Below are 26,916 nucleotides of genomic sequence, written 5' to 3'. Positions count from 1 at the left end.
AAGACAAAGAAAAAAGAATAACATTTCTGAATATTTCAAAACTTTATTAGAAATGAGAAGACCTCTTATTTTACATAATGATACAATGGCTTTGCTCAGGAACCTAATGCCTTCATTTCTTCATCCAGGAATCTGTAAATAAACTGAAGTCACAGGGAAGCAAGTTTTCACAATTTCGTCGCAGTGAATTAATCGATGCCTACAGCATAAAATGTTCAACATAGTCATGGGTCATCACTCTAGACAGCTTGGGTTTAGGTTCCTAAATGGTTGATTATATACAGTCTAAAGATGTGCTAATGCTTCTACCAACTTGACATAGAAAAGGAAAATTAATATACAAAGATGTACTGTTTAAAAAATAATATAAATCATTTTTACAGTTTGTGTAAAATGTATTTTTCAAATACATGTTTTTTGAAAGATCTATTTACAAAAGGAACAATCAGTAAGAAACCCCTGGGCTTAACATACTCGTGTGAGAAGCAACTAATTTATTCAATTGGTCAAGAACTCAAAATGAATGTTTAAATTATAAAGTACCAGGGAAAAAAAAAAAAAAAAAGAATGGGGAGGAAAAGCTGATCACCAATTTCTGGTGTTCCATCAAAGGAGCTTTGGGCCCAAATGGTTGAACAAAACGTGGGAAGATGCGGTTTACTGCACAGTAGTTACCCAAATTGTGACATCACATTCAAAGGTTCAAGATGACCCCACAAAATTCTCATATTCCTTCTAGCCCACCGACCGAACTGAATGTGGGACGACTGTGATTCTCATCTTGTAAAAAATACAAAAATGCTGTGCACGGACTGAATAAATATATTTAACAAGTTGCAAGATAATACCTTTATTTTACACAAAAATTTCAGCTCTAGAAATCTTTCATTAAATAACTTCACGGCTGTGATATATACTTTTTGAAATTTTCCATACTAAAATAAAAACTCTGCAATTACATATAAAAAGACAAAATACACTTGCAAAGGAAATTAGTCCACTGAAAACAGTTTTATCTCGTGTTCCACTGTAAACATTTTCTGCTTTTTTTTTCATTTCCATTTTCTTATTTTCTTAAAAAGAGACAACAAAAATAGGTTTTGCATAATTCTCTGTGCTCACATACTAAGATAGAAGTGGAAGACGCCGGCTGCAGTTTTCAGTAAACTACATTCCCTTTTGCAATTGACTTTGTCCTACTTTTCCAAAATAGGGCACTCTGCTGTAACACATGTACTTTGGCAGTTCTGATGGAACAAGCGCACTACAATTGACCTTTCTTTGAATAACCATAGCCAGCTGGTTAAGGTGACCATTACCTAGGGATCTGAGACCACTTTCTTACCATGCTCTGATAGAGGAACGTACAATTGATTGACTAGCAGTCCCTGCAGCGCAGAAGCAGTAAGAGGAGGTCTCTGTTCAGCGTTTGTAGAGAGTGAAGTGAAAAGTGCCGTCGTATTCATTCTGGATGGATAAATCGTAAGCTTTGATTTCATAGATTACATTCAACCCTCACGTAGAGTCCAGTCCGTTCCCTGGTGCCGAGAGTGGTAGCGACAGCGAGCGAGAGGAGGCAGGATCAGTTTACAAAGTGCAGAAGGTGGGAGTGGCCCGATAGGGATCAGAGGAGACGTGGAGGCGGAGGGCAGTCGAGTGCTATTGGCTGCTTGCTCTGGCTCGTCAGTATGCGTGTCTCCGTAGAGGCAGCGGGATGCTGAGAAGGCAGAGCTGGAGCGGGGCGGGACGGGGCACGGGCGTGACATCACCTGCACTCAACGGCCACAGTGTTCTGCGTGGGGGAAGCTGAAGACGGGCTCATGCCGGTGTCAGACGATCCTGATGATGTGGACGCTGTGGTGTGGGAAACTGTTGATCAGAAGTCAGAGGTCAAACATTCGCAAAAGACAAGAAATTGAGAAACCCAAACACTCTTTACATTTTTGACAAATATTAAAGGGTTAATTCACCCAAATATTTAATTTGTCATCAAGTACTCAACCTCATTTCGTTCCACAACCGTAATAATCTTCGGAACACAAATTAAGATATTTTTGATGAAATCCAAGAGGGTTTTTTAATCCCCCATAGAAAGCTGCTTTTTTTTTCTCGTCAGTGGTCCAACCCTAATGTTATGAAGCGACGAGAATACTGTTTGTGCACAAAAGCACAACAAAAATAACGACTTCAACAATTTCTTTTACTTTTTCTTCAAATTTTTTTTACAACTTTTCTGGAACTTGAATGTGGTAATTTTGTTGCTTTCTATGGGGGATAAAAAAAAACCCAGATTTCATCCCAAAAAAAAAAAAAATCTTAATTTGTGTTTCTAAGATGAACAAAGACCTTAATGGGTGTGGAACTATTTGAGGGTATTTTATTATTATTATTATTATTATTATTATTATTATTATTATTATTATTATTATTATTATTATTATATTAAAAAAAAAAAAAAAAAAAAAATTACCTTCTCTTTCCTTCTTTTTTAACCTTTTCCGCCTCCTGTCGATGGAAGCCACCTCAGACTTGAGTGACATGTAGTATTTCCTGATTTCCTGAAGCTTCTTTTGCAAGAATGAAATGCGCTCAGTACTTGACATGTTGTCCAGCTCAGCTGTGAAAAACAGAAGCAGGAACCAGTCAGGAGAGGACGTAAAGTTCATAAAAAAAAAAAAATAAATAATAAAAAAATTAATTATATAATAAAAAAAACATTCATATGAGATGACAGACATTTCAGCTACAACTGCATGGATGGGCATTAAGACTACAACAAGAGACATCTGGGTATAGAAGAATTTCTCAAGATTTAAAATGAGCTATTGTATCTTTTATTAACATAAATCTGATATAGAAATTGATCTTAAAAGTTAAATTGCACATGGTAATAGTAAAACTTTATGGACCAATTGCAGCTCAATGGTATAATGACCACATATAATTATTTCTCAGTCCCTTTATCAGAACATAACCAGAAAATACAGGAAATTTGTACGCATATTCTTTTATAAGAGTAAATAAAACATACACACACAAATCCAAATTAAACCCTGCGGCTCGTGACGACACATTGATGTCCTAAGACACGAAATGATTGGTTTGTGCGAGAAACTGAACAGTATTTATATCATTTTTTACCTCTAATACACCATTATGTCCAACTGCGTGTCATCATGAGCCGCAGGGTTTAATTTGGATTTGTGTGTGCATGTTTTATTTACTCTTATAAAAGAAGTTCCCATTGACCCACATTATACGGCTGACAGACCGCAAAGGTTGGACTTAAAAATCATCATTTGTGTTCTACTGAAAAAAACAAAGTCACCTACATCTTGGATGCCCTGGGGGTAAGCAGATAAAACATCAAATCTTCATTTTTGGTAGAACTATCCCTTTAAATACTGATTTTTGCTTAAAGAAACCTTGTCTTTTCTTCGTATTTTCTGACTGTATCGTAATAAAGACCAAAAAAATAAATATGAATGGTCATTAAAACATTGCTAAAACAACAAAGCTGGTGGTGGTCTAAGACTTTTTCACAGTACTGTATAAATCAAGTTTTTTAATATAGTATGGATTGTGTCAATTGCCAGCACACTGCCTCATATTAAGCTGCTACGATGAGAACGTCTACATCTGAAGTCAGCAAAGCATGAGAAGCCACAACCAAAATGTTTCAAATTAACTTTGGAAAAGTTCTCAAACTCACTCAACTGGCAGGACCACTTGTATGTGCGGGGGGAAGGGATGGATTGCTTCTCTTTGTGCTTGTCTTTTTCCATGTCTTTACTGTTGGGAGAAACCAGACAGGGCGATCGAGAAAGCTTCTGACTCTTGGGTAGGCTGGAGTGCTTGACTGGGGTTAGCTTATTAGAGCTGTCCATGGCAGACAGGTCCTCACTGTCGCTACTGTGACCTGAAGACATATAGAGAGATGGTCAATATTAAAACAGACCCAAATCTGATCAAATTAGCAGACTAAGATAAACAATACACTTCACACACAGTTAAAGCTAAAATTTTACTAAGAGTTGAACGTGAGAATTGAAGCAGAGGTTAATCAGACAGCCAAGAGAAGTGTAACATCACATGACATCAGAAGAGTTAGCGAAACCATTCTCTGGTATCATCATATTTGACCCCGTTCTTTTTTCACTAACCTTCAATTTTCACATAAATTATAAAAATATAAATAACTGAACAAACCTAACCTTCTAGGATGTAAAAATATAATATAATATAATATAATATAATATAATATAATATAATATTCTATCTATATCTATCTCTCCATATATATTTATATATATATATATATATATATATATATATATATATATATATATATATATATATATATATATATATATATATATATATATATATATATATATATATATATATATATATATAAATATAATATAATATAATATAATATAATATTCTATCTATATCTATCTCTCCATATATATTTATATATATATATATAAAAGACTAACTTGGACAGCAACCTATAAATGCTTTCAAAGCTTTTAAAACTCTTCAAAACACTCACCTGCTCCATTCTTCTCTGTTTTACAAACAGCGCTTGTACGTTTCTGGCTGCGTTTTTGCTTCTTGGCCGACGAGCCAGTAGTGCAATCCAATAACCTCTTTTGACCTGAAAATTCAGATTAGCAACAGATAAGATAAGAAAAACATGAACAAGGATGATCAAGCAGTCAGAAAAAAAATCATCACCATAAAAATAACACAAATCTAGTAATGGACAATATATCGCTGATCATATCAGCATCAGGCAACAGTAGTGTTGTTTTTACCAGTCTAATTAGGCAAACATTCATGTCTTATTTTTCTGCCCAGTTAACAGTTTACTCTCTAATGCCAGATTTCAAAAATCAACCCCTGGTATTATCTAAATGTGCATCAAGCTTTAACTTACCTCTGTCCTTTCCATCTCGATCCTGTAGTGAGATGCTGGAATTGCTCGAACTTGCACTAGCATCAAAGCTATGAGTTGACTCGTTCTCCCCGAGACCCTCCTGTGACTCTGCTACACTGTCCACTTCGATTGTGGCGTCACTTTCACCCTTAGTGCTGTGTGATTCATCCGGGCTGGGGGCAGAAGATGGGGAAAACAGACGTTGAGGTCCCACTGCAACCAGGACATGAGGAAGGTGGTCAGAAGGCTCCAGAGGCTGAGGCTCAGGCTGAGCTTTCTCTTCCTCCATCATTTTCAGTAACTCTTCACCAGAGGGTTTCTCCTTCTCCTCTGGATCGTCAAGGTCCACTTCATGGCAGACCAGTGCCTCTGGGCCAATTTGAGGCATCATTTCCTCATTTGTGGCTGTTGTTGGATCCTCCAGCTCTGGGAATGGAGGTTCTACCTTGAGGTGCACCTCTCTAGTAAGAGCAGGCATCTCAGATTTCATCTCGACATCTTTGCTAGGAGATGATAGTGTTGGAGTAGGGGGCTCTTCAGGTTTCTGCACTACCTCGGCCCTCTTCTCAGGCTCAGGTTTGTTCTCTATCAGTGGTGTTTTAACTGGAGAAAGCGTTTTGGGTTCTTCTTTTCTGTCCAGGCGAATTTTCTTTTCTGGCGTTCGCTGTTCAGTGATTTTGCGTTTCACTGCGCTGCTTCGCTCTGGAGGCCAGATGTCCTCTGTTGCAGAGTCTGTGTCTGAGCCGGCTGTCTCAGCCAGCTTTAATCTTTCTGCGGGACTGTTATGTGGCGTTTCCTGGGATTTCTTCACAGGCCGTGGAGGTGTAGAGGGCTCCTCTGTCTCTGTGTGATTAGTAGTGGCAGGTGTTTGTGTCTCTGATCCTGGTTCTCTCAAACGAGGCTTCTTTGCTCTTGGTTTTGGAGATCCATCATCAGACTCAACAGGGAGCCGGGATGCATCTTCCTCAGGTTTACTCTCACTCTCCTTGAAGTTTGGCATCTCCTGTGGGCTGCTGGGTAGTTCGGGCTCAGGCTGCGCAGGTTCTGGCATTGTGTTCTCCTCCGAGAGATCCTCAGCTGCCTCTTGTATTGCTGTCGGGGGTGGATCAGTTCTCTCTGTCCACTCCAGCTTCTTCTCAGGAGATTCCTCACACTCGCTATCATCAGAGGAGTTCCCTGAATCTAAAAATGTGAGAAAAAAAAAGAAAAAAAAAAGAAAAGAAAATACAAGCATGAAAGTTAACCAACATAAAAGTGTAAACTATACTTAAAACTAAAGATGCACAGATGTATTGGACGAGATAAGTAATTATCTGTGCTTTCTGAGCCAACATACACACCAGGGGGAAAAAAAAAGGTTTCCAAAAGAGGGCAGGAAAAAGGCATTGGACAGTTGTGAAGTGAAATGATGAAGACAGCTTACACAATTTCACGTGACTCTTTAAGCCCTGCAGTTCAGCATGAGCTCACTGGTTTGTATTTGTCTGTCATATACAAATTATTAGCACTTTATTTCCATATTACAGCTGGCCTTTCATTTATATATTGGCAAACTTCGTTCTAAAATTAACACCAACACCAACAACAACGAACACAATCCTTTAAATTTCCTTCAAATATGAATTTTAAAGCAAGGTGGCAGAAAAAAAGCAATCAATTTCAGCATGTGTTGTTTTTCTACTGACTCAAAATGATGCAAGCTGCTCTTACCATTAGATCCTCTATCAGAATCATACATCCCAGAAGTTCTCCTTGTTCGCCGGCGAGGAGTACCTATACAAATATTTAAAAAAACAAGTTAAAAGCACTAGCTGAGGTCATGGGTTTAATTCATAGGGAGTAAACAAACTAGCAAGATGTAGACCTTGAAAGCACTGCAAGATGCTTTAGACAAAAACATCTACCAAATGCATAAATATAAGTGTACGTTATAACAGTAGTAATGTTAAACAAATCCACCAAGCCATTAACCTTACCACAAAAACAAGAATTGTCATCATTAAATGGCAAAAGGCTAGCTTCTGTGGCTGCGTTTACATTGACACACACACAAAAAAATATATATATTTTTTTTTTTACTTTCATCTGACAAAAATTGTTGCGCACACATGTAAAAAGAAAAATCCTCTCATGATCTGATTTTTCGCATCTGTTCTGAGCCACTACACATCCAATACCTGGGCACCTGACCTGCATCTAAACACGTAATTCCCCTGGGAATTCCAAGCCATCACACAAGGCGATGACAACACCTTTGCCACACAAAAATAGCTTTTTAATGTTGTATTATGAAGCAGATGTGATGTATGTGCTCGCACTAAAACTCACAGCTTTTTTATTGAGGTGGAAACAGAATTGTGCACAAAGAAACAGTCTTCACAAACCATTCGGACCCTTTCAAATGAACACTGGACAATTAACACATGCTGTCTGAGAGTTCAGAAGTCTAACCAATGAAATCTCATATTTTGGAATCTATAATGGTAACAGGTCTATTATAACAAATGTGAAACTGAAGCAGAGGTTAATCAGACAGCCAAGAGAAGTGTGACATCACATGACATCAGTCAAGTTAGCGAAACCATTCTCTGGTATCATCATCTTTGACCCCATTCACATAAACAAGCCTTCAATTTCCAATATGACTGGGTAGTATATACAATATTCATTATATTTCTCAGCAATGAGGTGATAACTTAAGCTTCAATACTACATACAGATGCATTCAAGTATTGCGCTCTCTCTCATTAATTAATTCGAATAAATGTAATCTTACTGCGCTACTTTATTCTACGAGAATTCTAGATCTAAAGAGCCGTAAATAAAATAACAAACGCAAATTACCGTTTTTTTTCAGTCTATATCTGTTCAGTCAGATTTTCCACTGCAAACATCCATAACAGCTTTTAACTTATCCATGCTGGCAAATAATCATTGCCACCCGATGCAAATTTCATTAAAAAAAATTTAGTATGAAGCTACAATATCACACAAGCTATTCACACATCTTTTGACATGGACAGTCTTACCCTCTCCATTTGGCAGGGCAGAGGCATCTGAGGGCCGTGAGTTCTTGCTGCTGGATCGACCCTCGCTGCTGGGGGTCTTGGACAGACTTCGAGAGGTACTGGGAGGAGTGGATTTAAGTGGAGGACGACCTCGCCGTATCCCCAGTTTGGCCTTATCTTCCTCTTTCTCCTTCTCTCCATCTTCTTTATTCTGTGGTGAAGGAGAGCACAAAAATAATTTTTCCCCAAGGTTCTCAAAAGATAAGTTTTGTTTTTGTTTTTTTTTTAAGACTGATTGTCACTTACCTTCATTTTTTTCTTTTGTTTTCTCTTTGTTCCACCTTTATCACCAGGCCATATTATTCGATCTGCCTTGACCCATTCATCATATCTGTTACGGAGACAAAATATCCTCTTGAATAAGATTGTCATCATATACAAGGTGAACAAATAATTTATCAGTCTTTACGAACCATTCGGACACTTTCAAATGAACACTGGACATTTAACACATGCTGTCTGTAAGTTCAGAAGTCTAACCAATGAAATCTCATATTTTGGAATCTATAATGGTAACAGGTCTATTACAACAAATGTGAAACTCAAGCAGAGGTTAATCAGACAGCCAAGAGAAGTGTGACATCACATGACATCAGTCAAGTTAGCGAAACCATTCTCTGGTATCATCATTTTTGACCCCATTCACATAAACAAGCCTTCAATTTTCAATATGACTGGGTAGTAGCATATACAATATTCATCATATTTGTGAGCAAAATCCACCCATAATGTTCTCATGCACCCAAGTCATTATTACAAGTACAGTCCTTTCAAATAAAAAAGTCAAAGTCAGTCACATCACCACCTCACCTCACGTTCCAGCCGTAGTAGTGTACCAGGTAAAGAATCTCTCCATTATCGGTCTCTGTGTTTCTGATGTTAGCTTCATAGATCTTCTGTGTCTTCCCCTTGCCGTATTTCACTTTGACTTTAGTGCCGGTCAAAGAGTGCTCAGAGTCCTCACAGCCGTCATCCTCCTCCCTCTCATCACTGTCAAACAAATACACAAAAAAAAAATTCACAAATGCTCTTCATCCACAGAGATTTTTTTTTTTTTTTTTTTTTTAAAAAGACTATGTAATATCATGGAAAACAGAACTTTTATTGTTCTACTGAAATAAGAGTTTAATGCACTCTGCAATCCACTGCTACGGTGCAAATATAAACATGTGAAATGGTGCACGCTCACAGCTAGCGTTTAAGGCAGTTTCACACGGGACACGGCAGTCATTAATGTCTAGTTCATTTTCAAATAGAATGCCTTTTTGCAATCCACTGCGCTGTTTTTGCATGCAAGTAGTGTTTGACAATTGCACTTGCATCTTTCTCAGCATCTCGTGCAGGACACGACGTTAAACCGCAGTACTCAAGTTAAAAGTTCTTCAACTTTTTTAAAAAAAAACATGCCTCTAGAAAAGATAGAGTCCTAGATATAGCAGCAGATATGGCCAATTAACACATCCATGCCTTTGTTCATATGGACTCTAGCTGCTAATAGAGTTTGTGTTTTCAGCAATAGTGTGCACCCTTAAATTTACTGAGAAAGAAGGTCAGGGGAAAATATGTAGATGGAAAATCTCCATACATGTGCCTTTTGTGTATTTGTAGGCGTTTTTGTTTTTTTCTACTTGTTATTTTGCACTTTTTGTTAAAAAAAAAAAGTTTATTTAATCAACATTATTATTATTTTTTGACACTTCAATTCCAGTATCTAATTATTCTTAAGAGTGAAGTTCATTGTCATTTGAAAGTGTGTTGGCCTTCTTACATTATTATGCTGTTATATTTTGATTATATATTCAGTGGCATAAAATGGTCTTTAAATGACAATAATATTGCATATCGCAATTATTTCTGGGACAATATATTGGCCAAAAAAAATTAGTCATAATGACAGGCCTATTTAAGCGTATTCTCTTTGTTAGGATGGTGATTTAGCAACTGTTACCGTGTCAAGTGGGTTTCATTCATAATGTTTCTCCTTTAATCTGAAATAAAATGTCATATGGTACTGTCCCTCATAACCAGTAGTATAACAAACTTATAAAGCAAGCTTAATTGTTATATACTAGTTTGACATGACAAGAAAACAAAAAAGATGTGTGTAGGGCTGTCACGATAACCTTAATATAGTAATACTGCAATACTGACAAGAAAACAACAGAGGAGTGCAAGCAACCGCCACAACCACAATGTTCACATTTTTTTTTCTTTTCTTTTCATAAGGCTATACCATTCTTGTTTTACACTTCATGCATGTGTATTGAATGTTAAATAAGTTAATGATAACAAGACAAGTTATTTTTCCCCACCAACTGGCTCTTTTTTTACTTTACATATTTGAAGCGTCATGAAACCCTGCTCTAGCTGCGTTCAAACACATATGTAGGTTATGTTTCCCTCAGCACAGAATCACGTGTTGTTTGTATTTTGCTCGCGATGCAGTCAGAACTGGAGTTTGAATATGAACACATGAAAAATACGATTGTTATGATATACAGGTGGAGCGCACATATGATCGGTTTCAGCGCGGAGCTTCGCGTTGTGTTTAACAACACTAGCCACGTGGCTCATAGCTCATACAGAATAAAGTATCCGTGTTTAAAGTTTATATTTCACATTCTCCTGCACCGAACATTAACCAGCACGGTGTATGCGCATATATTTCATCAAGTCTTCTTCAAATGAATTATATGTGCAAACTGGACACTGATACAGTGGTGTAGCCTATCTGAACACGACGACATAATTCTTCTAATAGATAAAAGACTGATTTTGAGTGCAGTGCTCGTAAACGTAATCAAATTAGCCTATTATTAGCCCTATTAAATATTCTTTCGAATTTCTCCCTTGTGCTTGGGACTTTGTTGTCATTTTCTCCGTGCTCATATATTCATTATTCTGTATAATGAGTGCGCTCTATGTCTGTGCTCCATTGGTTGTTCTTTCTCCTCTTCTCCCCCTCTACACTCCCACTTTTCCAGAGCTTTACATGCCCATTTTAACTGACTTTTTCGAGCTTTGAGGTGTGAACGACCAGGGTAAAACAGGGGGTTTCATGACCCTTTAAAGTGAAAAATATGGCCCCTTTCAAAGGAATGTCTCTAAGAAAAGTCAAAGCTTCAAATTTACAAAAAAGGAATTAACACAATTCCTTCTGTTTAAACACAGAGGTTAATCAGACAGCCAAGAGAAGTGTGACATCACATGAGATCAGTCATGCAAGCGAAACCATTCTCTCGTATCATCATTTTTGACTCTGCTGGAACAGGTTCAATTCCAAAGTTTCAAGCCTAATCACATGCATGACAGTTTTCTAATCAAATGCTCCACAAGAGTCATTCAGAGTTTCAATGATATTTGGTACGACATTACAGGACTAATAAATCATAAATCAGTTCATCAGGACAGCCAAACATTTAACAGGTTAAGCATAGATGATGCTGGCATACCGGTCCCTAAGTCTGGATCTCTCGCCATCTTCCTCCTCATCGTCATCATCCTCCTGTTCTTCGTCATCTGTGTCTTTATCAGACTCATCGAGGCGGCGACTGCGGCGTTTCCCAGGGGTCTCCCCATCAGATTTCTCCTTTTGCTCCTCTCCGATGTTTTCTCCTTCAACTCGCGTCTCCTCCTTTTTCTTCTCCTCCTTTAATTTCTCCTGCTTCACAGACTCCCTCATTTCTACTTTCACAGGGGTCACCGTACACCGCCGCCGGCCCTGAGTCGTCACAGACATACAAGATATTTTAGCTAGTTTCTAACAAGAAAATTGAAGGAAAAAAATTCTAAATGTAAAAAGTGAAGCTCCCTACACAAAACCAGTTCAGTGAATGTCACGTTCTATAATAAGAAAACATGATAATATCATTTAATTACACTCACGTGAGCAGCACAATAAACACCTTGGTGATAATTGTAGCATAATGAAATGCTTTAGTAAATTACAATGCTTACATGTTAAAAATTTAACTTTTTAAAAAAATATTTGGAAGTTTTAAGTACACAGGTAAGAATGAGGTTTGATAGTTTGTATATTTAAACAAATAACATTATAAAAAGAACTTCAAAAGTGGTCCATACAAGTCATGTGCTGTATTCTCCTCCAAAGATCGCTGATAACTTTGAAGCAAGACTTTCATTGAAGAAAAATTTCAATTTCAACATTTTTCTCACACTTTCATTGTATGGAATTAGGCAACTTGGACAAATTATTAATTTCTCCTTTTGTGTTCCACATAAGGAAGTAATAGTTTTTGAAAGACATGTGAGAGGTTTTTTTATCTTTGAGAGAACTATTCATTTAAATGTAGGATGTTTACCGGTTTAAAAACCCTAAATAACATGCATGCCCTCAAAATCAATTTAAAGTCAAAGAGGCAGATCAGACAGCCAAGAGAAGTGTATCATCACATGACATCAGGTCATGAAAGCGAAACCATTCTCTAGTATCATCATGTGCATTTCCTCCAACTCATTCAAGGACAAAAACACTCTGAATGCATGTATTATTGCTGTGCAGCTGGCAGGTCATTGAGCATGAAAACCCCACATCCTGAGAGCAGCACAACAAGACAGACAGACAGACAGACAGACACTCACCCTGGGCGAGCAGATATCTTTGCGTCCTTTTTCACTCTCAGCATCTGACTCATCAGCGTCTGCCGCAGGTTTGTCCTCGCTGGTTCCAGGCTCCGCTGTAACCTGCTGCATCATCTCGTCAGCGTCTTCACTCTCTTTTTTCACAGCTTTAACACTCTGTGCTTCCGGCTGGCTGTCTGGCCGCGGCTCGTTGTGGTGCACAGTCCTGAATTGGATCTGAGCCGAGCGGCAGTATTCCTCAAAACCGTACAGGTATCTGAGGTTCAGATCAAAGGATGAGTAAACGTTATATTTCAATCACCAACAAACTTAACTATTAAAAGACACATTCTGGGTTGATGTTCTGAAAAGTTTTGCACATGCATATGTATGTGCTACTCCAAATGTTTTTTAACTCGAGAAGAGGTTAATCAGACAGCCAAGAGAAATGTAACATCACATGACATCAGTCAAGTTAGCGAAACCATTCTCTAGTATCATCATATTTGACCCCATTCTCTTATAACATGCTTTCAATTTTCAAAAAAGGCTTTATTTTTTTATCTGGACATTACATGAGTTGACAGACTGAATCTTATTTTTTCCTGTCAGGGTAAGTGATATGATTTATCATACCTGTTTCATACAACTGTTGTTGGTATACCTTAGGAATGACGTAGTTGCATATCTGAAATGTTTATTTGTGGTAGGGCTGAACGATTTATCGCAATAAAAATCACATGCGATATGGCAAAGGCTGCGATTATCTAATGCGTGGCTTGTCAGAGCTTTACGGCTCTGTGATCAGTAGTAAATGCTTCTCCATCTGAAAGCCAGAGGGCGCTCTTGCGCAGAAACTCAAAATATGCCCTGCAGCAGAAGAAGATAATGCGCATCATATTGCTGTAGCTGAATAAACGGAAGATTGAAATGCTTTGATTAATTAAACATGACTAATAAACACATGACTCCCTTATTCTGTCTAAGAAGCCACATCATCTCACAGAAGGATACTCAATTGTCGTTGTGAAGTGAGTTTGGAGTAAAAACATGTTATTAAATGTCTTTTGTTAGACAAGATGTTCATAAATGCTTCTCGTGTTGCTTTTTCAAATGTACATAATAAACGACTCAAACTTGCAGTGCTTTCAGATGGATTAGCATTTGGAGCCATACTTCATTGACAAGCTGTGCATAAAGTAATTGCAGACTTTGCATTTTCATAAATTGCACTAAGAATCACGTTTAAACAATAATCGCGTTCAAGTTCAATGTTATTTTTCGTATCGTGCAATATCGTGCAGCCCTAATTTGTGGTACTGCATACTTGCCTGCTAGACATTCATTTGAAGGTTTATTTAATGTAAACATGCTTTCTGTTCATGTGTTTACACTGAAAGATGGGCCAAAAATACAGTGTTGTAATCAGCAGCATGCAACAGATCCAGTCCATAAACATCAAGTTGAAAAGAACCCAGAATATTTCTTGGGGAAAAAAAAAAATAAATAAATTAAAAAAAAAAATCATAGAAGTCACCTTTGAAAGTGGAAAATTGTCTCCATTTGCCAACGCCACAAAAAGAACACTGGCTGCTGAATAAACAAATATAGTCTTGTACAGCAGGAATTGTGAGAGCATGCACTTACTTTCTGTAAGCCGTTTTCACATTGTACGAGGCAGCAGAGTTCAGAACAGGGATGCCAAGATCCATGTAGATCTGTTTCCAAATAGATCCGCTCTCAATCTAAAAAACAAAATAAACCATCTTATTTCAGAAGTCTTTTTGATGACTGAAAGCCCTAATTCTTGCTGCACAGAGTTGGTGGTGTCATGCACATCTGTCTACCGCACCCAGGGATCAAACAGCTTAGAGAAACATGACATCACTTGAACAAGCACAACCGTATTCCCAATTATCACCACTCTAAACTCCCAAATATAATTACCCTCAATAACAATCACAGAACATGTATTTGATAAACAAGGAATTTTTCAACTCGTTTCAGCTCTGTGAAAACCATAAATTCAATCAGTGGTTACTTTCGCTTCATATTTTTGGCAAAGTCTCACTTCCCACTTGCCGAGTACAATAAACAGATGGTGGGAACACTAAGAACACTCACATTGTCACAGCCTCCGTGAATATGCACCAGTCGGAAGAGCTTGAAGAGGTTGAGATCCTTGTAGCCAAGCACTGGAGGTTTGTTAATTGGAGTCCCTGGAAAAAAAAAAAAAGCAAAGGTGCAGAGAAGCGTTAAACTGAAAATGTGCCCTGCAGAACTGGTCATGAGATTCTATGAAAAAATAAATTAAAATATAATTTGAGCTTTTGAAGTCACACACACACACACACACACACACACACACACACACACACACACACACACTAAAAGACATCCACCATGATATACACTATTTAGCTGTTCTCACGAAGATTGCTAATCCCCCTTTTTTTTTTCCAGTAGTGATTACAACTCAACTGGTGATGTGCAGGCATTACCTCTGTCCTCCATGAACTTGTAAAGCTGCTGTAGAAAGTGGTCCCTTTCCTCTGGGTCTGGCTCATCATCAGGCTGATTAAGAGAAAGAAAGTAACATATGAATTTGAAGTTTGCCAAGTGTGGAATTATCTTGCAATCTTTTTTAAATCTCAGTTCACATAAACAACAAATAAGTAGTTTGCTCAGTGCATATCTAATCAATCATTACCTTAGGGTCAATTACTAATTGTGAGGAATTTAGCAAATATGATTCTGGTTCTTTAATGACTATTAACAATTCTTTTGCTAAATTAAGAGGAACAAATATCAGAAAAAAATAAATGCAATTCTTATTTACAGACTTTAAAGTGTGCCATAAATATATTCAAACATAATTAGTCCAATTTTACTCATTTAGCTTATTTCTTTTTATAAAATATCACTTATTAGAAACAAAAATCTGTTGTGGTGTGTATATCTTAAACTACACGTTTGTCATAAAAACAACAAGTCCATAATTAAATCAATTTAAGTCTCACTAGCATAACAACACCCATGAAGTTGTCAAGAGTTGGACGTGACTGAAAGAGAGTGAGACATTAATATAATCAACCACTCCTACCAATTCATAAGTGTTTTTGATTTATTGAAAAGAACCAACTCATAAAATTAATTTGGTTTCTGAATGGAATTACACTGGCTGCATACAGGATACACAAAATATTAAAGTTTTTACATATGTCTTCAACATTACACATCTTGGTATTTTCTTTTTTTTTTTTTTTTTTTGGAAGAAAAACAATTTTAATATTGAAGGCTATGAAAACAATATACAGCATATATGGTTATGTTCTCTATATTTATGTTCAAAAAAGGGTTAAAAAAAAAAATCACATTACAACTTTTACATTGTAACAACATTACAATCTAAAAACAGTAAAGCAGAAGTTAGAATTTTATTTAAAAAATAAATAAATAAATAAAATAAATAAATAATAATAATAATATAATAAAAAAAAAGTACAGACTAAATGTAAACTGGTAAGAGGAACACATTCACTCATCTGAGCTAAGTAATTATAATAGCCTAGATTTGTTTACCCTATTGCAAGTCACAATTACTGCTATAATAAAAATGCACTTACATGTAGGTTTAAAATTGTAAATATGACACATTTAATGTCAATTTCACATAATATTATTTAGCAAAAATTTACATTTTAGTCAGACTTATTCATTATTAGACCTATTCTATTGCACTCCATCTTTCCAGAGCTAGTTCAGTGAAGTCTGTGAAGTTTAGCCGGGACTCGCTTGCATAAGGCTCCACTCCTGTCAGCAAAATAGAAATATTTGCAAGACTTTCTAGCATTTACAGATGGAGAATATACCGGTGAAATGTAAGTTCTGCAGCGAGAAAAACACCTATCTCAGACGCATTAATCCTTTGGTCAATTTACCAATAAATAACTGCAACTAATGCATGTAGGTTTACCTAATAATACCATTTATGACAAAATATACGGTTTATGCAGTGTAGGTCTAATTAGGAATGGTGTTTACTATGGCTGCGTTCACAGTCACATTTTGGGTTTTACAGCAGCAACTGCTTACAAGTGTGAATCCTGAAATGTTTTGTTTAGAGATTAAAGTAGATGCTTGAATATGTTAATCGAATCAAACACGGTCAAGCAGCTAAAGTCACAACCGCATTCTATAACCGAGCATAGCGGTAACCATAGCGGCCGTGTTAAACATGGCGATGTCTGTGAAACCGTGAAGTTCTACAACGATTGACAGCGTGTTACTAAACGAGTCCAATCGAGATGCGAGGTCATCCATTAGTTATTTTAAATAACCAACAACAGTGTTAAATGCTTTGTAACTGATTGCAGAGAGTTTCAGTTTCAGCCACGCATCTCCCACCAACCGCAGATCGAGTAAAACTGAATGCTATATGAACACAGCCATATTAAACAAAATATGGGACTACATTTCAGTTTTACAGAGCACCATTTTATTTGGTCTGTTACAAAAAAAAAAAAAAATCCCACACTTTAGATCATAATAATGGCTGATTTTCAGCATGCCTGCCATCATTGGGGATGACCCAAAGATTTTATATATATATATAGAAAGACGTGTCACTCGTATTGTTATGAATGAGAGAAAGTGAAACACATAATATGGTGGAATAAGTCCCGCCTTCTAAATAAGAGCCAATCGGCGATTAGTAAAGTCATCACATCACTGCAGCTGCCATTAGAAGCTCTGGTTTCTATAGAACAGTCAGCTTTCTATAGAGACGTGCACTTAGGACTGTGCATGCGCATTAGCTTGCTCCAGCCTGAAAAATTGCGTTTTTTGTCATGATTTGAGTGTTGATTTCATTGGTGACTTCAAATATGAAATTTAATCATTTTTCAAATTTTATCATTTTCAAACCATTGAAATTATACAGCACTTAAAAAGGTACCCCTCATGTCTTTCCAAACCCATAAGACTTAAGACTTTTGATCACCTTTGAGTGCCTTAGTCCAAATTTTCTGAAGAGACAGCATTGCTTGAATTTGGACTAAACCACTCAATTTATATGGATTAGTTTTTTACGATCTCTATATGAACTTTTTGAAGAAACAAAGTGGTAGTTGCGTAGACTTTCAATGGAGGGACAGAAATCTCTCAGATTTGATTTAAAATAACTTCATTTGCGTTTTGAAGATGAACACAAATCTTGCGGGTGTGGAACAACATGAGGGTGAGTAAATGACAATTTTTTTCATGTTTGGGTGAACTAACCCTTTAAAGACTGAGTCGTCGGCAACCCACTTACTCGTTGATTTTAAAAATTTGCAGTTGCACATTCTTAGTCTAAACAGAATCCTAGTCCAGGCTTTTTAAAGACAATTCATTAAAAAGAAAAACAACCCATCATTTCCAACAAATGTTTCCACTTATCTTTTCACATGCTGGCCTTATAATTGTGCAACGTGCCCGACCTTCTCCAGCGAGGAGAGAAGACTCTTTGAGATGAGCTCAGCCCTGCCCACCATCAGAACTGGCACACCTCCACTGTTCCTCAGCCAATCTCGAGCCTTTTCACAACCAAAGGAACCAGCGGTTGCCATGGGAACATGTCGGAAAACCAAGCAAATGGCCATTTGTCCAAACTCGGAGAGCAGGAAGAATGAGACATTGTTGTCCGAAGCTTGGGGGCTTTCCCACATGCTGAGACCATTCAGTGGGCTTAATCAAGGTGTACGAGAACATGAGATGTAAAGGGCCGATGGAATGTCTTCACAAATCAACATAAATACCAACACTGGGGCTCTCTCAGTCGACATTGGTCTTGAATGCCCTCATATTGCTTCAGTAAGCCTGGTGCCCAGCTTTGGCAGCCCCTTTAATCAGAGCAATCACTGCAAAACTACATGCCAATTACTGAGACCAAGAAACAAGGGTCCAAGCAAGAGCATAAACTAAAATACCATAAGAGTCAAAAAGGAAAATAAATAAATAAATAACCTCCTCACAATTTTCAAAGACAAGACTGCAATTTTCCAACACCATTCACTACTGAATATGTCAGCAACACACCAAAATCTTTTCAACATTTGACAAAATCGCTTATAAAGGAAAACTTGTTTCTGGGACAAAACAAAGAATTGGAAATGACAAAGAAATACTCGAGTCTTACTTCCTCTGGTTCTGGCTCCTTCTCCTCCTCCTCTTCACCCTCTTTGCCTTCACCATCTTCATCAACATCATCTTCATCACTGCTGGAAGATTCAAGAATCTCACTTAAGTCCACTTTCCAGGTTCCAGGGACCTGTCTGGCCTTTAGAAAGAGCTGTGCTGCTTCAAACCCTGGTTACAGAGAAAATACAGACACAAGAAAGAGAGCATGAGAGACCAGACTGTGACCTGGAAACAGTCAAGTCAATACAGGTCAGCTGATCTTGGGTCTTGTACCTTTCTTGAGAGAGTACTCAGGTTTGGAGAGGGTGTCAATGCTTACTTCCTGAACATCTTTGCGTGCCACGGTGTGACTGCAGAACAAAAACAGTGATAAATCAGAAAGAGAACAACAACAACAACAACAACAACAACATGAACATGTTTCTGTTTCTTCCTCCATTAAAGAAAATTTATAGGCACATTAAAAAGCAAAACATCTGTATTAAAAATCCTATGAAACTGTTTAACAAGCAAAGCCATCAAACATGAAATAAAGGCTACAAAGTTCATTTGGACTTCATGGGGTTTGTAAATGTCAATGCTACTTTTCAATGCTACTCACAATTTAGAATCAGCAAATGATCTCACTAAACATTGGTCCTTTTTGACAGTTAGGTCATCATTGCAGCTTGGAGATATCACCTTTAAAGAGGAAGAAAATATTAAAGATTTTCAAGTGAAAACAGCAAGTCTTTACCGGTACAAAAGTACTGCAATCAATTATCTTAATATTAGAACTGCGAGTCTTCGGAGTCTTCAGTCTTCTTTGACACATTAAATCAGAAAGAGCTCAATCCTTTCCCCACAAGCATTTTATTTTAAGCACTTGTCAAAGATTTCAGATCAACGATCAAAACAGAGTACATTGAGTCCATCAACACCCCTAAAGCTGGCAGTCATATACCTCTTCCTGGGTTCCACATTTCATTCGGTAACGTTAGGCAGTTTTGATTTGATATGCTGTTTAATGTTTGATGATGGTGTTAGCTTAAGCTTACATGTGCATAAGCAATGCTTCTATTGCTTGTTTCTGCTTCTTTCACTTGTACTATTTTAGAACATGCATAATAGTGCCTCCTACCGTATAACACAAATGGATTGTTGGAAAATTCCAGCAAATAGTTAATGAATAAAATCATATCATTGCAATAACTTTTTTTAAAGTGCAATTTATAACTTTTGCAACGACCAAAACAAACTGCAACAAGTATTTTCCAACAGCAGCTATACAACATCTCCAGACTCTTAAACTCTTCTTTAAATATATTCTCATTTTGTTTCAAACCAATATAGTTTTTTTTTTTTTTTTAACAGAGCATGGACTTTTCTATACAACAGTTTCAAACACTTTAACATCATCAGCAAACAACTTTCAGTCTGTTACCCATGCAAAATCAATCAGATGAGTTCAGAAGACCACTCTCACAAGTCATAGAGCCTATATTTATACTAACTTGTTGGTCCGGCTACACTTTATTTTAAGGTGACGTAGTTACATTGTACTTACTCCCATCTTAATTAACTACATGTATTTCCTATAGAGTTACGGTTTAGGATTTGTAAATTTGCATAATTTACTGTTATTACTATAGTAAGTACATGTAGTAATGTGTAACTGTCCCCTTAAAATAAAGTGTTACCGTTGATCCTACAACCTGTCACTATGAACTGATGTTGTATGGAAAAGCGGGATGATTTTGCAAATATTCTTTTCATTCTAAGGAAAGAAAGAAAAAAAAAATAGTAGCGTTCAGGCTTGAAGGCAAGTACATAATGACAATTTTCAGAAATGTAGTTATTCCATACCTGACAGTAGCTATGTTTCCACCCAAAGTAGCAAATATAACTTAAGCAGAAAATTGGAATATCAGATAAAACATTTGCGAATAAAGCAGCGTTTCCATCCAAAGAGACCAAGAGAACAACATCGATACTTCCTAATAAACGTGCACCAAATATCACTAAGAAAAATGTAAATTTACTGCAGTAGGAGAAGACACTCTGGGTCTTTTTTTGCATATAATAAATTACACAAAACGCAATAAACCCGGTCATTTTAACTTGTTTTTGAAGGCAGATGACAAAAATGTGCATAAAAATAGGTGGATGGAAACATAGCTGGTCTCTCTAGCTTGTTTTAAAATCCAAAAGTTAAAAGAGGTTTGTAAATGAATCAATGACTCACCAAGACGTAGTGGCAGGAATCACTATCGGACCCACTCTGAATACAGGCCACTTTCCCCAAAAGGCCATCATTAAGCCTTCTTCTATCATCGTCATCATCTTCACTCGATGAAGACTCCTTCTCATCTTCTGCACTGCATTTCATCAAACAGAGAACTAATGTTTGAAACATGCCCCCTTTTTACATTAAAACACTGATCAGAAAACTGAATTTATGCATGTAGGAAAATAAATAAAGAAACAGGTAGAATAATGTTCATTACAGCTCAAAATCCAACTAGGAATCATCAGTTTAAACACTGAGGATGTTGTGCTTTCCTTAATTAAATTAAGCATGTTTGTTTTTTGTTAGGATCCAAGTGTAACAAATTGAGGGCACACACACACACACAAAAAGAGTACTATAACAAACTCATATGAAACTCATTTTTAGCCATTGCACTTATACATCAGAGGTCATTTACATACAGAAGTCTTAAAAGGTACATTAGCACTAGCCTGATTAATATTTAAAGAAAAAAAAAATTGAAAAAATTATTATATAAAACTAGTTTAGTACTGTTTTGGGTGCAAGAAGCTATGATGTGGACTTGTAAACTGTAAGGAATATGATCAATTAAACAAAGAATTATCTTGATTTACACTTCATACATATTCGATAGCACAAAGAGGAAAGGACTGCAAATACTCACACTGCCTGAGAAGACCTTCTACCCCGATTCGTCTTCTTTCCAATGACTGGAGTGCCAAAGTGCTCTGGGTTAGTAAGGGGTAGTTGGTCCAAAGTCTGTTACAGAGAGAAATAGAAAAATAGAGTAAAAAAACAGAGAAAACCAGGGAAAAGTGTTAAACACAAGACACATGAAGCAGACAACACATCACACATTAATTTTTCTCATTTACCTCACTTTCTGCAAAATGTCTTTCGCCTTTAAGACACAGTGAAGTTCTTCTAAGGGTTTTCTCATCTCCGTCATCAAAAACTGCAATGATGATGGGGAAAAAAAAGAACTTTGAAATGTAAATGACAAGTTTAGTTTACTGAAGAACAATTATAAGGCCTAAGAGTGGTCTTATAAGTGCAATTCTAGGGAGATTTAGTCAGCCGTATCTGTACGTACCCACAGTGTACCAGCTGGCGTCTGTGAGTTTGCTGATGACAGCTTCGCTAAGTCCACCCTCTGGGCTCTTCACTTCCACTGTTGAGCCAACCTGAGACCAGAGATATAGAACACATCATTGCATTACCTAACTTTTTGTGACACAAATAGGAAACAATTCAAACAGTGTTTAGTAATAATGTAATAATAATAAAAAAATAAAAATAAAAAAAAAACACACCAACAACTTTCCTTGTTTTAGAATTAAACTTTCAGTGAGTTTACATGCACCCTTATAATAGGATTTTGGCAATATTGCGATTAAACTTTACCTCATGTAAACACAATAATTCAATCAAACGAATGCGATTAAGCATTCCAGTACGTCCAGTACATTGAATTTGATGCGAGTAGATTAAAACAATGGCCGGTAACTTGAATACTGGATGCCTATCTGAGTGTGGTATAAACATGCTTATTACCAAATAATCAGTGGAATAAAAATTGCACGTAAAATGGAGTGAAGAGTTCTGCTTGTGTCATGTAAACATCTTTCTGTGATCAAGACCATACTCTGATTATGTACATGTAAATATAGTGATTGTCTATGAGCTACAGTATAAGGCACTTTTGCCTCATAATTAAGAGTGCTCAAGGTGCTCAGTTTCTTTAAACAATATTGCAGCCATAACCATAAGTTAATTTTCTCAGTTCACTCTGCATTAACAAAATGCATAAAAAAAAGGTCTCTTACCCTTAAGGGTCCTTTGACTTGGTCATCTTGGACAACTTGTGAGGTGCTGTCTCCTTTAAGCACAACCTGCAAACAAAAATGGTACAAAATGTTGAAAAAGAGCACCAGAGCATGATGGTGAGAGTGACATGGATGGTAAGACAGTAAACTTGCAGCTCAGTGAAGGTGAAGTAATCTGGTTGTGTAACAGACGGCATGTTCTTTATGATCTCTCTCAAACAAGCTTCTTAGAGAGCGCCTACATACAACGTCAAGAGGAACCGTTTCCTTGCAGACAAACTAAAGAATATGCAACACAAACTTCAGAAATGTGTTACTCAAGGCTGTCGTGTTTAACTTGGTTAAAAATACAAGAACCACCACAAACCTAGACCTTGAGAGAAAACAAAACATTGATGACGTACAATGAGGTCTTGCAAAAATGCCAGTGTGTGGATTAACCCTAAAACAACATACTTATGGTTGGTAGGTGCTGATCCAAATTAAGCCATTTGTAAGCTTATTGTTAGACTACTATATATGTGAAAAGATGGACGCTCTGCACAGGTGATGTTTGAATGATCTGCAGAGCTAGTTCATGAAGCAGGATTCTTAGGAGGTTTTCCTTGGTCCTGCTAAGTTACTGAAGCTTGCGGTGTAAAATGCACCAAACACTTCTGCATAAAAGCAACATAACCCTTTTACAGTAACAAATCTCTGCATTGTCACCAGCAGAAAATGACAATTGGAAAACTTTGTTTATACACTATGTCATCTGACACTGGCTTGACAGATAACACGCAAGCCACATGTGAAAAGTGAAAAAGTTCAGAGTGCACCTTTTTTTTGTTTTTAAACTAATACATAAAGCTCAAAGATGATTGTTAGCTGACAACACACATCAAGGACTATTTAAAAGGGGCAAAGTTTTTAAAGTATACATTTCAAAGTGATACAGCAAATCTTGAAGTTTATGCTGTCGCAAAATGTAAACAATATTATTGCCGAGCGATATACTTAAATTTCTATATATAGTACCTCAAACTTTATCCTCATGTAAAGCTATATATATATATATATATAATATATAATAGCAAACCTCAACTATCTGATTGTTTACGTCATTGCAAAATGTAAACTATATCATTAAATTGCAACTATACGGAATTAAGATATTATAAACATTATGATTTGCTGTAAAGCTGCTGTGAAGATGTGAATTCTGAAAAGTGTGATACAAATAAAATTGACGACTTTACAAGATGAATACATACTTACATCAGACAGATTAAACTTACCTTAACTTTCACCATGCGTTTTACGGTCTTGATTTTTGCCTCGCAGAAGGCACCGCGGTACTTCGCGCTCACATCCGTCCCCACAGTCAGGTAGGCAGGTTCATCTGCTACCTGTGAACAGTGTAAATGTTATTAAGGTGCATAGACATATTCATACAAACACTTACTCTCAGCATGGTGAAAAGCCTGAGCAAAAACATCTAAGAATACTTTAAGCAGCATTGAGTTATTTAAGAAGTACTTTAAAAACAGCACTTGAGTGTTATGAAAAGTACTATTTTGGTTACAGACTGACTACCTCAAACATTGAGTTTCTCTGATAATCCCTGATCAGTTATTCTACAAAAAAAACCCATCCATATGTGATTGAAGTGTTTTGTTCCAGGCTTCATTTAGGGAGGCGTCGCCTATCAGAACTGCAGAGACTCACCTTCATCTTGATGGCTATTTGAGGGAGTCCAGCTCGATTGGTTTTGACTGCTGAAAAAGAACAACACACACGCAGAAAGAAACAGTCACGATCTGGCGCCATGTGCTCAAAAACGTGTCATATGTATGTGTGTGAAGAATCTGACAGCACAACACAAACACACAGAACAGAGAAAATGCTAAAGCAGCTAACGCAGCTAGCCACTTCTCGTTTCGAAATGATCAAATAAACAAGACCAACCCACCAAAACAAAGCCTTAACTGCCTCACCGTGACTTTACCTCCAATCTGAGCCACTTACGATGTCTTGATGGTGTAAAAACAAAGCACGGAGTCACTGAAGGCAAACATAACCCCTTCAAACCCTGCGTGTTTCCTTCCCGCTTCACTCACTGTGTGTGTATGTGTGTGTGTGTGAGTGTGTGTGTCACGTCGCCATCATAGCTCACACACCGTCCTGCACCATGTCAGCCCCTCCACCATCCACTAAGCCCCGATTTCCCTCGCTTAACACTGCATTTACCGAACTATCCGAGTTCGAAGAACGTCAAACTGACAGTTATAACGGTTATTGACGCCTGTCAATCAAAATGTGACGGTTGGGCTAAATATAGTGGAGCTGTTATGGCGATTTAAATAGTTCTTCGGTTAGTTCCGCAACAATATGTGAGGCGACTTTTCCTTTCAGACTCAGTTAACGTTACAAGTTTTTGAACATAAAGTGGTCGGCTTTGAGTGGTTAGTTTGAGTAAAAGTCATCGGGTAAAACCTGTGAGAAAACAAACCGACTAACGTAGATGTGACTCTGCTCTGCCATTCAATTTTTTTCTCTTCGTCGCCTAAATACCTTCGCTGGAAACCACGGGAAAACGGCAAATATGACTGGATTACTTTCAGACTAGCGGGTTTAAATGAGACATATGTGAATACGCGGGTTTAAAGAGGCGAAATCGGTGTTTGAATGTTGTGTGGGAATATATATGTGTACTTACATGCTCCTATATGACTGCTTCAGCTCAGCATTCGACTCGGTTGCAAAGGCGAAATAACAAGCTGTTGAGCTGAGGTTGTGTTTCTCGGATCCCTATTGGCTGCCGGGGCCACTGTGGGCAAATTCAGAGCACTGAGATTGGCTGGCTGTTAAGCGAAATTCTATTTGTTAGACTGAAACGCGAAAGCTGATTGCGGAGTACGAAAGCGGCGCTGGGAATAGCGCTTTCTCATTGGTGTTCTTTGAGTCGCACTCTTTGCGAATACAACAAATCCATCCTGGTCTCCGATTGGCTGCACGTTTCCTGTTCTGCGTTGTCCACGGTTCTGATTGGTTGAATCAACTCAGACGCGTCCCGTCTGCGAAGCCCATTGGCTGGAGGGATGTATGGGAACCGAGCTTCATTTCAAGAGGGAAAGCCTCAGCTCAGTCTGCGCATGTCGAAGCGAAGAGAACGTTCGCCATTTTGTACCCAACGCAATTATTTTCGCATTCTGGACTCGGAGCCCGTGAGGTTTCGCGGTGAGCCCCGTGACTGTTTTTCGCCTGCTTTTCTAGTCAGATCGATTAACTTCAGCATCGATATAAGTTAAATTTGTTCTTTGTGTGATTTGTATTACAGATATTTTACCAATAAACAGTTTTAGTGCGGTCGTGTAGAAAAGGTCAATTGAAGGCAACGGTAATGGCGTCTTTATGTCGCTGCTGTAGAGCGTCTGGCGTCACGGGCTTGGTGAACACGTGACCGGAACAGAGCGTCACAGTAAGCATGTGTGTGTCACGTTAAATACTTTTTCAGTGACGCCTGGTGTATTAGATGGTCACTGAAATGCTTGTTTTACTCCGACATTGTTCTGATTGAATAGCGTGTTCTGACTGGGTGTTTTAAGGATTAAAATGTGTTTATGATGGATATTAAGGGCTGTTTGATTCAGTGTTGATGTACATCAGCGACTGGACCAGTTGAATCTTGTATATGGTGTTAAGTGGTGTTTTAATGTATAAACAGGGTCAGAAAATAACCTGTGTTTGTACTATATCTGTGTATTGTGTTTTAATCAATAAATCTGTCAGTTTGCCTATACATTAATCATATTGTAAATTATTATGTAAGCTCACATACATGAATGAATGGGGCAGTTTCTAAAGCAACATTCAAACTCAAATTTCCACATAAGAGATGATCAGAGCTAAAAATAGAGGTCAAAGCGTTGCCAAGAAAATGACATAAAGCTCCTACAATTGACTATGCACTGCTAGTCTAAAGTTAGAATGAATTTATATTTTTCATAAGCTATGATCAAAAAAAGCTCCTAGTTAAATACTTGAAATTAGTTTTGTAGACATCCTGAGAACCAATTAATGTAT

The 26,916-nt window shown here is 37.4% G+C and overlaps 1 protein-coding gene and 6 non-coding genes across 9 annotated transcripts; all 7 read right to left on the bottom strand.

Moving 5' to 3' along the window:
- Positions 1-47: 47 nt before the first annotated feature.
- On the bottom strand, positions 48-26,179 carry arid4a (AT-rich interactive domain 4A). Of its 3 annotated transcripts, none has more exons than XM_067368059.1 (25): positions 25,550-26,179; positions 24,559-24,608; positions 24,129-24,239; positions 22,852-22,917; positions 22,119-22,209; positions 21,901-21,980; positions 21,690-21,784; positions 20,999-21,131; positions 19,376-19,455; positions 19,048-19,124; positions 18,773-18,942; positions 15,096-15,168; positions 14,719-14,813; positions 14,242-14,339; positions 12,616-12,871; positions 11,466-11,734; positions 8,824-9,003; positions 8,260-8,344; positions 7,975-8,164; positions 6,656-6,718; positions 4,946-6,127; positions 4,559-4,663; positions 3,713-3,919; positions 2,471-2,617; positions 48-1,869 (listed from the first exon to the last, which is right to left on the bottom strand). In XM_067368059.1, exons 2-25 carry the CDS (start codon positions 24,562-24,564, stop codon positions 1,766-1,768), a joined length of 3,963 nt encoding a protein of 1,320 aa, XP_067224160.1. In that variant the 5' UTR covers positions 24,565-24,608; positions 25,550-26,179; the 3' UTR covers positions 48-1,765. The 3 variants fall into 3 exon arrangements, with proteins under 3 accessions (XP_067224160.1, XP_067224161.1, XP_067224162.1); XM_067368060.1 differs by lacking the exon at positions 25,550-26,179 and adding an exon at positions 24,803-25,526; XM_067368061.1 differs by lacking the exon at positions 25,550-26,179 and adding an exon at positions 24,828-24,900.
- LOC137007193 (small nucleolar RNA SNORD53/SNORD92) lies at positions 4,060-4,141 on the bottom strand. Its single transcript, XR_010892585.1, has one exon. It is a non-coding gene; the product is annotated as a small nucleolar RNA SNORD53/SNORD92 (small nucleolar RNA).
- On the bottom strand, positions 7,470-7,551 carry LOC137007192 (small nucleolar RNA SNORD53/SNORD92). The gene has a single exon (XR_010892584.1). It is a non-coding gene; the product is annotated as a small nucleolar RNA SNORD53/SNORD92 (small nucleolar RNA).
- On the bottom strand, positions 8,567-8,648 carry LOC137007190 (small nucleolar RNA SNORD53/SNORD92). The gene has a single exon (XR_010892582.1). It is a non-coding gene; the product is annotated as a small nucleolar RNA SNORD53/SNORD92 (small nucleolar RNA).
- Positions 11,188-11,269, bottom strand: LOC137007194 (small nucleolar RNA SNORD53/SNORD92). The gene has a single exon (XR_010892586.1). It is a non-coding gene; the product is annotated as a small nucleolar RNA SNORD53/SNORD92 (small nucleolar RNA).
- Positions 12,394-12,476, bottom strand: LOC137007195 (small nucleolar RNA SNORD53/SNORD92). The gene has a single exon (XR_010892587.1). It is a non-coding gene; the product is annotated as a small nucleolar RNA SNORD53/SNORD92 (small nucleolar RNA).
- On the bottom strand, positions 13,022-13,103 carry LOC137007191 (small nucleolar RNA SNORD53/SNORD92). The gene has a single exon (XR_010892583.1). It is a non-coding gene; the product is annotated as a small nucleolar RNA SNORD53/SNORD92 (small nucleolar RNA).
- Positions 26,180-26,916: the final 737 nt, after the last annotated feature.

This window comes from Chanodichthys erythropterus, chromosome 18 (assembly GCF_024489055.1).
Source record: "Chanodichthys erythropterus isolate Z2021 chromosome 18, ASM2448905v1, whole genome shotgun sequence".
Classification (NCBI taxonomy): domain Eukaryota; kingdom Metazoa; phylum Chordata; class Actinopteri; order Cypriniformes; family Xenocyprididae; genus Chanodichthys; species Chanodichthys erythropterus.
This window is presented reverse-complemented; position numbering and strand designations above follow the sequence as displayed.